General features: G+C 33.4%; 2 protein-coding genes across 3 annotated transcripts; one reads left to right on the forward strand and one right to left on the reverse strand.

The window, feature by feature from the left end:
* Nucleotides 1-2684: 2684 nt before the first annotated feature.
* LOC109817523 (RING-H2 finger protein ATL51-like) lies at nucleotides 2685-3113 on the reverse strand. Its single transcript, XM_020382788.3, has one exon. It carries the CDS (start codon nucleotides 3111-3113, stop codon nucleotides 2685-2687), a length of 429 nt encoding a protein of 142 aa, XP_020238377.1.
* A 4212-nt stretch (nucleotides 3114-7325) lies between these two features.
* On the forward strand, nucleotides 7326-10276 carry LOC109817522 (O-fucosyltransferase 36). Of its 2 annotated transcripts, XR_002241354.3 has the most exons (4): nucleotides 7326-8660; nucleotides 8989-9238; nucleotides 9871-10123; nucleotides 10243-10276. XR_002241354.3 is itself a non-coding variant. In XM_020382787.3 (3 exons), exons 1-3 carry the CDS (start codon nucleotides 7462-7464, stop codon nucleotides 10045-10047), a joined length of 1626 nt encoding a protein of 541 aa, XP_020238376.1. In that variant the 5' UTR covers nucleotides 7326-7461; the 3' UTR covers nucleotides 10048-10276. The 2 variants fall into 2 exon arrangements, 1 of the variants encoding a protein (XP_020238376.1); XM_020382787.3 differs by having other exon boundaries at nucleotides 9871-10276.
* Nucleotides 10277-13986: the final 3710 nt, after the last annotated feature.

Below are 13986 nucleotides of genomic sequence, written 5' to 3' on the forward strand. Positions count from 1 at the left end.
CACTTTCATTTTGCACTCTCATACTCTTTTCTCTCCCATTTTTCAGAACCTTGTTCGAATTTCCCTTTTTGGTTGTTCTAGATGCTGTGTAGCTGGAGATTCTTGCTGAGACTTCTTCTCCTCCTTCATTTACTCAAGCTTCTTCTTCATTCTCTTCTCGTTCTTCTTCCCGGAGCTCGGAATTCTTCACCGAGGTAAGGGAAGCTAGTTCTTGGCTGTATTGTGTGGAAAATGTGTTTAGAAACTCATTTGTGGTCTAATGTTTGATGATTTTGGCTGAGATTGAAGAGACTTCATTTTTTGGGGTTTCGGGGTTTTATGAAAATTTGGGGTTTTTGATGATTGATGGATGCATGTTGAAAAAGCTGGGATTTTTGGGTTGTTTAATGAAAATGTGATGTTTTGGGCCGATTGCATGTGCTTGGGGTGCTGATTTTTGCAGGTTTTGAAGGAAATTTTTGAACTTGGGGAGTTGCTGTTTGGTATCACGCCGGGCACAATTCTTGGCACCGGGCGCGTGACCATCAGAGGGCTCCATTGGTCGAGCATGCCGGGCGCAAGTTGTGTGCACCGGGCGAGCTGGAGGATGGATGCCCCTGGATGGCTCACGCCGGGCGTGGTTGGACCACGCTGGGCACGATATCAGGAAGTAACTTGGCATTTTGGGATTCTGGTGTGGCACCGGGTGTGACTACGTCTCGCCAGGCGTGGAGACTCCTGGGGAGTCTCTGTCAGAGGTGGCGCCGGGCGCAATTGGTAATTGCGCCGAGCGTGAGACCTTGGGGAGGTCTCTGCCTACCTTGCGTCGAGCGCGGGTTTGGCACGCTGGGTATGAGACCTTCTAGGGTGTCTGCCTCCTAGCACACCAGGCGCAATAGGAATTGCCCGGGTGCGTTTGAGCCCTGATGCTCTCTGGTTGGGTCACGCCGAGCGCGACCATGAGTGCGCCGAGCGCGGATGTGATGTTCACTTATATGCTGTTATATGCTGATTTTAGCTTAAATGTTGATATATGCTGAGCTGAGCTGTTAACTGATGAATATTGTTGAGCTGAATTATGATGTTTAAGTTGTGTTGTAAAATGTTGAGTTGTGCTGTATGCTGTTATTGTTGTATGTTGTGTTGTGCTGTATGATGATATAAACTGTTGTAGGCCGTAAGGCTGAGCTGTTGTAGGCCATAAGACTGAGCTGTTGTAGGCTGAAAGGCTGAGTTGTTGTAGGCCGTAAGGCTGAGCTGTTGTAAGAGATCTCCGAGCTGATATGCGTGACGACGCATTTGTGTTTTTACTGCTGTTTTTGTTGAATGATGTGAGTTGTATATGTGATGAGTTGTATGCTGATGATTGCTGAACTAGATGATGTGTTGATAAGTTGTAGTTGTTTCTAATTGTTGTACATATATATATATATATGTCTATATATGCTGATTCTTTTTACTAGCTTATCCTTTGTTGTTTCCATGTAGTTTGAACTGCAATGATCATACTGTGTATGGGAGCAGAACAGGGATAGGTTGGTGTGCTTGAGGCGTGTATACTGCTGGCAGATGAAGTTATTTTTTATGTTTTTGCTGATGTAGCTACTTAATGTAGCATTGCTGGATGTATTTTTGTATATTCGTACTCTGATTTTATTTTAGTCTCAAACTAGACCTTGTGTATATATTTTAGCTGCTTATATATATGCACGCTCTTTTCTGTATGGTGTTGGAGTGTTGTGAGCTGTGTGACGATGAGGCGGGTCGTTACACTTTTCATGTGATATAAAAGTTACTTAAATTTGTAAAATTCAAAATTTAATTATATATTCAGAATTAATTCTTTGACAGGACTAAATATGAATATTTAGCTAAAATTTTATTTGTTAATATTTTAACGTGTTTTCGAAGGAACCTATATGAAATCAAATATGCATGTTTCGCTTGGTTTGGGAGTTTAATTATTTAAATAATTTGAAACATGTCATTGGTTTCGGTTTAAGCCTTTTCCACAAATTTACCGTAACATACACGAGTCTTTGTATGTTATATTCTCTCTTCTGTTGCATTGAAACTTCCTAAAACACCTCTCTCTCTCTCACACACACACACACAAATTTTACAAGTGAAGAATAAATTTTAGAAAAATATTTTTAACACCTCAGATGTTATTAGACACCTAATAATGAAAAAATACATAATGAGAGAAGGAACATTAACAAAATTCTCTGTGTATTTTTTTTATAGAATGAAATATATTATAAATCACAAATTTTGGTCTCTTCACTAAATTAACTTATTAAATAAGAGATGAAATTGAATTGATGTGAGGGTTCTCTACTCCCAATAGGAAATCAAGAGTTATAACAGACAAAATTTTGTCGATAACTAAATTTCTAAAGCAAGAATAAGAACTACATCTAGCATTTCCCAAAATAAGCAAATACATTTATATATTTTCAAAGTTCCAAATCATATTGTGACGACTTTCTTAATTTACTACCCCAAAAATTGAAGGAATCAAGCATGATTAGGAACAATTAGATATGTTTCCCAGGGCCAAACAAGCAAGGAATAAAAATATTAGCAATTGCATGAATGGAAGTGATCCTGATTTATTAATTTATGCATACTAAACATACATAGTTACATATACAAACAAGTATGCGACTGATACTGGTATTAGTTATGTGCACAGAGAAGTTTCAACGAACCAAAGGGAAATTCTGGGTGATGCTAGATGGAAGAATGATGTAGAGAAGAGATACCAAAAGATCAGAGAAACTCTGCATTAGATTAAACATTGATTCTCCTAAATTCTTCACCTGTCTATGTTTCTGGTCAGTGATTTTGTTCCTACAAAGAGGGCATGTGGTATGGTTCTTCAACCAAGCACCAATACAATCAACATGATATCTGTGCTTGCATACTGGAAGAGACCTAACCTTTTCCCCTTTACAAATTTGGCTTAGACACACTGAACAATAATAATCACTCTCATGCTCTTCATTTTCCTTCACTGCACCAGCATATCCATAATGCTTGTACAGTGTGTGCAGCCTCTGGATCATGTAGTTTTGAAATGATTGAGCCACAAAAGCAATGGCTGTGAGGAAGGTGAGAATAGAAGCCATGTTGCTTCTTGTGGATTGATTTTAGTTAAGAGAAACCACAAGGGAGATAGGATTTAAATTGCCTATTTCCTTGAAAGATATGTCAAGTAACCTCATTGGCCCCAGCTGGTTCTTTTTTATCTTAAAGAAAATGAATACTATTCTAACTTGGTGGTTTGGCCCATCATGTGTGACTAGATGGGACAAAAAACATTGACTTTTGAAATGAGTCTTTGTTATCATCTTTGTTATTTATGCAGTGATTAGATGGAATTTTGTTCAGCTACAAAAATTAATAGAAAGCTGACTTGGGAGTCTTGTTACCATATATCATCAAAATTAATTAAGATCTTGTACTTTAAAATATTGTGTTAATATTCAAAATATATACTTACATGGAGAATATTAAGTGATAACTTATATGCCATTTATCATGAAAGATTTGATGTCATGATTGGTTTTTTCATTTTTTTTAAATTACATTAATGACCTACTTGGTTTAGAAGAATAGAAAACTACACAAAAGTCAAAACACTAGAAAACTTGCATTTTTGCTTCTGTAATATGGTATTCTATAAGAAACAAATATGAAACTGTTGCGGTTGAGTCTATGGAGAAGTGACTGGTAATTTAGAAGTGATGTGAAGTGGAAACTTCTAACAAGAACTATAAAACAAAAGTTCTGGTGCAGCCTTGGAGGTAGTTAGCTAGGTCTAAGGTTTCACATGCAGACCCATTCCACCAATTGGCTTTTCTTGGTGTCACATGTTCTTCCTAGTTGGAACGTAAAGATTCATTCTAGCATTGTCCAAGATTGAAATTATTACATGCTCTAATTTTCGTTTAATAACCGAAACTATGTCCTGTTTTCTTAAAACATAATATTACACAAACACAAATATAAGACAGATGATTTAATTCTTAGTGTACACAGTTGGTTAATTAGTTGGAGACGTTACCTTAACTCCTTAAGTGTAACTTTGCAAGTCTTGAAAGATTTTAATGCAAGGTTTCTTGTTTGAGAATTTTACCAACTATTAACCTTCTGATTAAGGTGACTCGGAAGAAAAAGAAGTGAAGTTAAATCGTATTAATTGACGTCCAAATCATGAATCATCCACATGGAATCGCTGAGAAAATTCAATTATTTTTTTCGTTTTCAAATGTATTCTAGGACGTTCATATCTAACTTTTTTATTCTGTATTAACATTGTTCCCGTGAACGTGACGTCAGGATTGCCGGTATAAAATTCTTAATTTTATATTATAGATCTACATCATTTTTTTCCCTCTAAAATACACTTAAAAAAATATTTTTTTAATACTTATTTTTCCTTCTAGAAAAAAAAAATCATAAAGGTGCATAAGATGTTGATATAAGTTTATTAATTATTATTATTATCATACTTGTAGTGAAATGAAATCCAATTGATACGTATAACACTAACCTCGTCCTCAATTTAATTTTCTATGGAGTACAACTGTACAAGTAGTGGATCAGGCACGGCATGAATGACGCATGGCCACAACACACTTCCGATTTTTTTTTTGGTAAGTGCATGGAGTAACCACCGACAGCGGCACTTCGGGATAGCTGGCTCCAAAATTTAACGCGACTGCATACACAAGATAAGATTCGAACCCCTAACCTTGCTTAAACGTAGATCAATCCCTACCGTTGAACCACACACTTGAGGTTACACACTTCATATTTGACAAAATAATTGAAGGACGAGGTATACATAAAAGTTAAAATAATATTTTTAATCACGATTCTATACAATTAAACTCTAATTTTTAGTTTAAAATTATAAATATATACGGATTTAACTAACGACTTTTTGGTACTATATTGGGTGCGAATACAAGTCATTGGAAGAATAGTATATATAGTAATTAGTAAATTGAATGGAAGCTCAAATATTCTACCTTTCTCATTGTATTTTCTATTCAACATATAATTTCAAACCTTATACGAGGATGTGCATGATGCAGCAGCCATCGCGAAGGCACCAACCAAGCCAACGTAGCAAAGTAGCTTTCAATTTTATGTTTATTTTCCATGTCCTCACTCCTCACTGTCTGTCTACTGCCTAATCTAATGGTTTGATTCATCGATATTAAAATCAGACCCACCAATATCTATTACAGAACAAGTTAGGTGATCAATTCGTTACTTCAAAAAATTAAATTATTTCACAACCAATCAAGAACAAGTTAAACCGGCAATAACAAATAAGAATGGATAAGAAAAATAAAATTTTTAAAAAAAACTAAATTGCTTGTCTCCTATAATCTCTAGGAGCTTTCTAAAACTGATATGGCATTCACACAATGATGAGATATAATATAGATTGTGATGTGGCACTGATATATAAGAAAATATAAAATTTAAAAAAAAAAAATAATAATTACAAGAAAATTAAAATCAACACTTTTGCAATTAAGTTTACTATTTAAACTATTAAATAATTTAGTGTGGTTGAATTTTGCCTTTTTTGTTTAGTTATATGTTCAAACAATTTTAATAAATTAATAACTTCTTTTTACTCTCTATTAATGCTAATTGTACTACTCATACTGGGTACCAAAGTTCAGCTCGGCAACCGGTCATCTTACAACATCGGCTAAACAAGTAAGTCCACGATCTATTTGGCCATAGTCAATCTTGGGCCATGGCCAACCCCACTCTTATTTAAGGAAAAAATCATAATTCGCACTAAGGTACGTGTATTACATATACAAGACTCGCACACCTACAAGAACTGACTTAAGTATCAGAGTCTCTTTTGTAAATATCACTCTCATCTTGAAGTGACTAATGTACAAGGTAGAGGAGGCTCACCAATCTCATCAAGAAATCGTTCTTATACTGATCTCAGCTGAGAACACTAAACTTTTTAAAAAATTTAATTAATAATCTTGAATTCAAGCTTTAAGTATATGATTGTATTAAATACAATGATAAAAAAAAATTTTGTCAAATAATAATACTATTTAATTTGTGCATGATTGTTTATCCAAGATATTTGAAGTTTCTTGCCAAAACTCCGTTCTTACTCTTTATCATAATGTGTTATATATAGTATTTCGATGAACTCGTAAAGGAAAAAAAAAGTTTTTATTTTCACCTTTCCTTAAAGATATATTGAAAGATTTGTAAATGAAGAAAATTTTTAGATTAGGTTAACTAGATTATCATATTGTTTTATAAACTGATCTCATATGCTTTAGTAAATAGACATTTAGAACCTTAGCCAATTTATTATTTTTTATATATATTTGATTAACAACTATTTCTTAATAGTTTCAAAAACATTTCACATAAAAAATTAAAAAATTGTTTAATATAATCAAAAGGATAAAGCATATACATGAATATGTTAGTTTGAGGAATAGAAATTCGCTCTATGTTACAGTAAAAAGAGAGAAATGTCTCTAAGTGGATCTCACAGAAATTTACAAAAATTCTGTTATATTTAATTCCTTCTTATAAGAAAAATTAATAAATTAATTTATCTATTTCTTATATCATATCCTTTCATTTCATTCTTTCTTAATAAATCCTTAAATTCTTCCAAAAACCTCTCTTGATTGTAAGACATCCTCCTAGGGGACATTTCTTAGCGCTTAAGGGACAGTTAATAGCTGTAAAAGTTACAAATATCATTTGCTAGCCACATGAACTACGCAACTTTCGATTATCTCCTACTAACCTCGTACTAATTGTAAAGTAATAAGCATGATTAAAAGGTATACATCAAATTTGTTAATGGTTAATGATATATACACCTCCTTTTTTCTATAAGTACACTTCCTTTTAGAAAAAATAATTAAAACTTTAAAATATTTTTAATTTTTTGTTTTAAATTTTTTAATTTTACATCCACAACATTTAATTTAGTACTTTTTTTCATATTTTTCCTCCTTTTTTCAATTTTTACATACACCCCCTTATTTTTCCTTCACCCCACCTATTTTGGTAACATGTAAAAATTGAAAGAGAAAAAAAAAATTATGTGAATAAGAAGAAGAAAGTAGCAAATTAAAAGTTGAAAGTATAAAATTAAATTTTTCTAAGCCTTTGTTAATTAATGTAAGTTAACGCTCAAATGTCCTACAACACGAGCCCATAATACTTTATGGTTTCAGTAGTTGGGCCGGTCCAACAGCCTCTAGTTGTAACGTCCAGTGGGGCCCACTCTCACTGATAAGCAATCATTTCCAACTACCGACTCAGTTTCCTTCTCCGCACGCACGGACGCACATGTTTATCACCTGACTCGCTCACTCGACACGCCCCACCGACACGAGTCGCCGATTCCACTCGCTCCCTGACTCATTATCCGCCGTGGCCACCGTAAAAGCAATGCACATGGATTCCTCCTCCGACGAGGAGGACGACCGCCGGAACCTCGTCGAGCAGAACCACCGCAAACCCCCCTCCCCGCCCGCCGTCGCGGCGTTCCACGTCGAAGATCTCTCCTCGCGCTTCCACCGCGTGAGTTTCAAGCTCCAGAAGAAGTACATTATCGCCATCGTAGCTCTCCTCGTCTTCCTCTTCTTCTTTGTCGTCACCGATTTCCACAGCCTCTTCCCAACCTCTTCTCTCAGGTTCGATTCCCTCTCCGATCGAATGAAGGAATCCGAATTGCGCGCAATTAACCTATTACGCCAACAGCAGCTAGGGCTCCTAACCGCGCTCCGAACCAACGCTTCGGATCCCAAGCAGTTGGAGGATCTCAAATCCGCGTTGTTCAAACAAATTTCCCTCAACCGCCATATTGAGCAGGTTCTGCTGAATCCGCATGGCGCGGGGAACTCAATTGAGCCTGAATTCGACTTCGGAAACGCCACTTTAAACGGCGTTGCTTACGACAGGTGCAGGACGGTGGATCAGAATTTGTCGCAGAGGAAAACCATCGAGTGGAACCCTAGGGATGGTAAATTCTTACTTGCGACATGCGTTTCCGGTCAAATGTCGAACCATTTGATTTGTTTGGAGAAACACATGTTTTTCGCTGCCTTGCTAAATAGGGTTTTGGTGATTCCTAGTTCCAAAGTGGATTTCCAGTACGATAGAGTTGTGGACATCGATCACATTAACAAGTGCTTGGGGAAGAAAGTGGTGGTTTCGTTTGACGAGTTTTCGGATGTGAAGAAGGGTCACTTGCACATTGATAAGTTCTTGTGTTATTTTTGGAAGCCTCAGCCTTGTTTTCTGGATGATGAACGGCTGAAGAAGCTGCGTTCGTTGGGTTTGTCGATGAGTAAACCTGAGGCTGTTTGGAATGATGAGGATATCGGGAATCCAAAGAAGAAGACGGTTCAGGATGTGTTGGATAAGTTCAGCTATGATGATGATGTTATGGCAATTGGGGATGTGTTCTATGCTAACCTTGAACGCGAATGGGCGATGCAACCGGGTGGCCCAATTGCTCACAAATGCAAGACTTTGATTGAACCGAATCGCCTCATTAGGCTTACTGCTCAGCGGTTTGTTCAGACATTCTTGGGAAGGAACTTCATTGCATTGCACTTTCGAAGACACGGGTTTTTGAAATTCTGGTATACCCTTTCTTTCCTTTTTTGTAATCTTTGTTAACCCATATAAATTGATGGATGAGTTAGTGATTAGAAGTAAATACACGAAGACTTAGTTTCCATCTCCATTGTTATTATTGTTATTTTTCTACTGATAAAAAAATTGATGATTTGAGTATGATATGGGCTGTAAACTTTGCCGGGTTGATCTGGTTGTTTTCTGACAAGTCAGTTGCCAATTGCAATTTCATGGCTCAATGCCAAATATACGTGTGTATTATGCAATTCTGTTTTGTTCATCCTTGTTTTCTACCATCATGTTGTCTCTGATGATTCATTCTCTTGTTTACAGTAATGCTAAGAAGCCGAGTTGCTTCTACCCCATTCCTCAAGCAGCAGATTGCATCTTGAGGGTGATTGAGAGGGCTGATGCTCCTGTCATTTATCTTTCTACGGATGCAGCAGAAAGTGAAACTGGTCTGCTTCAGTCACTAGTTATGCTGAACGGCAGGCCTGTTCCTCTTGTAATACGTCCACCTCGTAATTCAGCAGAAAAATGGGATGCTCTGTTATACAGGCATGGTATTGAGGGAGATTCACAGGTGAGATGAGATGACAGTGTTTCATTCTACTTTTATGTGGATTTAAACATTCTCCGTTGCTTCAACTAGATAAATAAAACTGTTAACTAGGTTATATATATATTTATCTGTTGATCAAGCTATCATTTTTTGTTTGCTCAAGTGTGCTACATCTGGGAAAAAAATTACTTTTTTTTACTCCCTTGAGGTCGAGATTATCCAAAGTTCTAAGACAACTTCCGAAGTAACATTCAAGCTGTCAACATTTTACTTTCAGGAAAATGAAAGTTTAAGAACTTTAGGCTTTTCGGGCTTTGGGTCATCCTCTTGATAGAAAAAAAAAAAAAAAAAAAAAAAAAAAAAAAAAAAAAGAACTTTAGGAACTATGATATTCAACTTACTTTGTTGGTTTTAGTTGTCCTGCAGTGGTACTGGCTTCTGCTTGGGAATAAAGGTTTAAGAATACTGGGTCACAATTTCAGTTAATTTAGTGCAATCACTAAAATATTATGCCGTGGCTAATAATAAAATTTTCTATTGCAAATTTTTAATTGCATAATTCTTTCCTCTCTACAACTTGCTCTGATCCTTTACATGTGTAGACAACTCTTAATTTCTTTTGTTGATGCGCATTATGAATATTTTCACTGAAGGTGGAAGCTATGCTAGACAAGACCATATGTGCCATGTCTAGTGTGTTCATTGGGGCCTCTGGTTCCACTTTCACCGAAGACATCCTGCGGCTAAGAAAGGACTGGGGATCAGCATCCATGTGTGACGAGTATCTTTGCCAAGGTGAAGAACCAAATGTTGTAGCAGAAAATGAATGACAATAAAGACGGTTTTCTTGTGGACTCGGACCAGTGCTTATTTGTCCTTGGATAGGTTTGATTGGAATCTGTCAATGTGAGTACTCGTGTATGATAATAGAATTAGAGATTTTATGGCTATGTTTTGCTTGTTATACATATTCTTTTGTTACAATCATCATAATTTGTATTTGAATTATCTAAACATTGATCCAGAATTTGCCTCTCAAAGCAATTGTGGCATTTCTCATTTCTCACTGTAAATGGAACCTATTGTGGGTACGTGTTTGGAGAGCTTTTAACTGGTTTGCCCAAAGGAGAAAGGAGAAAGGAGAAGCTAAAAAACGTGTAAGTGTATTCAATAAATCATAGTGTGTTTTTCCTCCCTAAAGTATTGGCATGATGGAAGAAACAGTATAAGATAAAGTAATAATGAGAGTAAGTTACTGAGTAGTAATGATTAGCGAGTAGCCGTCACCTGAAGCAAGCCATATCGTAGCTACCCATTCTTGTTGCTTGAAATGAATGCAATTTTGTCCCTGGAAGTCGAAGATATCTCCATGGTCCATGCTGTTAAAGTTGACCTTCAAAAACCTTTTGATCGTATCGATTGGTGATAAGCGAAAACTGTAAGCGCTTGCTTAGTTGTCGAAATAAAATATCGAATTCACGATAACCATATTTTATAATTATCAATTTATCATGATTCAAGAAAATAAATTGAGAGATCTTATTTGATTGGGAAGAAAATAATTACTGGCAAGGAATGTGAAACAATAATTATGAAGATCGGGAGAAATCAATATCAAGATATTCTTAGGACCGGAGTTACCAAAATGATAATTAATTAGTGAATCTAAATTGACTGTCGGATTATTAAGAGTATGTTTCTATGTTTTTATCATTTAAAAGTAACTTTTAAATTAAAAATAAGAACTTAAAAAATATGTATTCGTTAAATTTTATTTTTTTCACTTAAAATTTTCTTCTAAGTTATGAGTTATTTGGTATTTTGCTTTTAAAAAAATTTAAATACATATAAAAGCATATTTATAAAATAAATATTACGAAAAATTATTTTAATAATAATAAAAATATTGAAGAATAAAATGTTGAAAAATAAAATTTTAAAATGTCAAAAGTTACTTAACTTTTTTTTTATTTTAATGATAATTTGCAAATAATATATAATATTAATTAAGAGAATTTAAATTTATATTATAAATAATAAAATATATAAGTTATTATATATTGTTGAATAATATTTAAAAGAAATAAAAAAAATTATTCTGAATAAAATTCAATAATATTAAATTAGATTAAAGAATATTCAAAAAAAATTATTATATACATCAAAACATAATAAAATAATAGACACGCCACGCAGTTATATATAGACTATCTTATCATTTAAAAAAAAAAATCTAATTAGCATTTAAAAAATGAAAAAATAAAATAAGAAAAATAAGAAAAAGTTTGGCTAAAAACCTAATTTGGTCCTTTATAATATTTTAAAGTTTCAATTTAGTTTCACTTTAATTTTTTGTTTCAATTTAGTCCATAATAATTTAAATTACTGTAATATTAGACTTCTGTCCAAATTTCTTTAACGCCGTTTGGACATTTTCCACATGGAAAAAAAAAAATGTAATAATTTTCCACGTGGCAAGGTTCTCATATGTATGTCATGTGTTAATTTTTCATCTGGAACGGCCCGTTCCGAAATCAGAACAGTCTATTCTACTTGCACTCGATATGTGTTAATTGTGCATCTAAAATGGACCGTTCTAGATACAGATTTAACACACGACCAAATGCAATCAGAACGGGCCGTTCTGGTTTCAGAATGGGCCGTTCCAGATGCATTAAAGAAGGAGGAGGAAACTTTGCCACTTATGCATCTACATGGCATCCACGTCGTCCACATTTAATATCGTTTATAGAATTTGGACGGAAGTCCCGCATTGATGTGTTTTTAAATTATTGGGAGCTAAATTAAAACAAAAAAATAAAGTGGGACCAAATTAAAATTTTTAATTATTATGAGGGACCAAATTAGGCTTTTAGCCAAAAAAATTTAAACTTACAACAAGATACAAGAAAATAAAATACATACAAAAAACAAACGGTGAGATTCAAAAGAATCTATACTAATATATAAAGGGAATACTTGGATATGTAAAAAAATCTCATATTCTCTCTAAATAATTACACACAATCTTTTAATATTCCATTTATGTCTAACTATTATAAGGATGAAGAGTCTCGACTCCATTAATATTAATAAAAAGATTGTCAGATTTTTGAGTTATTTTTTAAAAAAAAATTCTCAAATTATAAGTTACTTTTCTTTTTAAAAACTTTTGTACAAATGTATGTGATCCAATTTTAATTTAAAAATTAATATACAAATAAGTTAATTCAAGTGTACTCTTAATATTTGTCAACGTCTATTTATCTTTAAAAAATAGTGTCCAAATATGGTAAATAAAATAGTTTGAAAATTTCCCTTTTTTAGTTTATTCTTTAACTAAAAACGTTTTTTAAAATAATAATACTATTTTAAAATATATTAAAACAAATAATGGAACTAATTATAAATTTAATACTGTTTTTTAATTGCAAAGAAATTCACAAGTCTCCGTTTCACACCAAAAGTTTTTTTTTTTAAAAAAAAAGGCAAAAAAGGCAAAAATAAGTACTAAATTTAATAATGTATTGCACTATCAATCAAAATCAATATTATATTATCATTTATAGTGGTTGGTCATTAAATTAATAGATTACACGTATTAAAATATTATATAATATTTAATTATTTAATTTATTATATTAAAAATAATTAATTTAATTGATAATTATAAATTTATCTTTTTTTTTTCTAAAATAACTCTTATACTATTTTTTTAATTAATATTTATATATCTTCTAATCAATTAGAGCACATGTCATATATTATTTCTCTCTCATAATTAATATTCATATTTCTCCAAATCAATTAAAATACATACTTTTTAGGCTAAAATCCTATTTTAGTCCTTTATAATCTTTTTTTGTTTCAATGTAGTCCTACTTTTAATTTTGGTCTCAATTTGGTCCTAAACTAATTAATTGGTTTCAATTTAGTCCCAAATTAATTAATTGGTTTCAATGTGGGACTTCCGTCCAAATTATTTAAACGGAGTTAACTTTTGGGCACGTGGATGCCACGTAGATGCATACGTGGATGCCACGTAGATGCCACGTGGATGACAATTTTTTTGAAAACACCTGGTTTCAGAACGACCCGTTCTGAAACCAGAACGGGCCGTTCTGGTTGCACTCTTCGTGTGTTAATTTTGCAACTGAAACGGACTGTTCCAGATGCGAAAATTAACACACCACCAGTGCAGAAGAACGGTCCGTTTTGGATTCAGAACGGTCCGTTTTGGATTCAGAACGGTCCGTTTTGGATTCAGAACGACCCGTTCCAAAACTGAGAATAAAATATTCTTTGCTTAATTGTGTTTTTGATCGCTCAAGTATTATAATTATGCAATTTTGATCCCTAAGATTTTAATTGAGTAATTTCAGTCCTTAAAAGATTTTAGTTGTGTAATTTTAGTCTCACAATTTTTAATTGAACAATTTTAATCTCTCAAATATCATAATTGTGCAATTTTAGTCTTTCTCATTAAAAATTTAATAATTTTAAAATTTTAATATATATATATATAATGTTTTAAAACTATATAATTGTTTGTTTATTTAAATTACTGTATATTATAATTTTTTTTAATGTATCAAATGATATATATTTATTATTAATTTTTAATGGGAGAAACTAAAATCGTACTATTATGATATTTGAGGGACTAAAATTGTTCAATTAAAAATTGAAGGACCAAAATCGCAAATTGCAATTCTTTAAGGACTAAAATTACCCAATTAAAATTTTGTGGATCAAAACTGCACAATTGT

Source organism: Cajanus cajan, chromosome 5 (assembly GCF_000230855.2).
Source record: "Cajanus cajan strain Asha chromosome 5, NIPB_CcT2T_4, whole genome shotgun sequence".
NCBI lineage: Eukaryota > Viridiplantae > Streptophyta > Magnoliopsida > Fabales > Fabaceae > Cajanus > Cajanus cajan.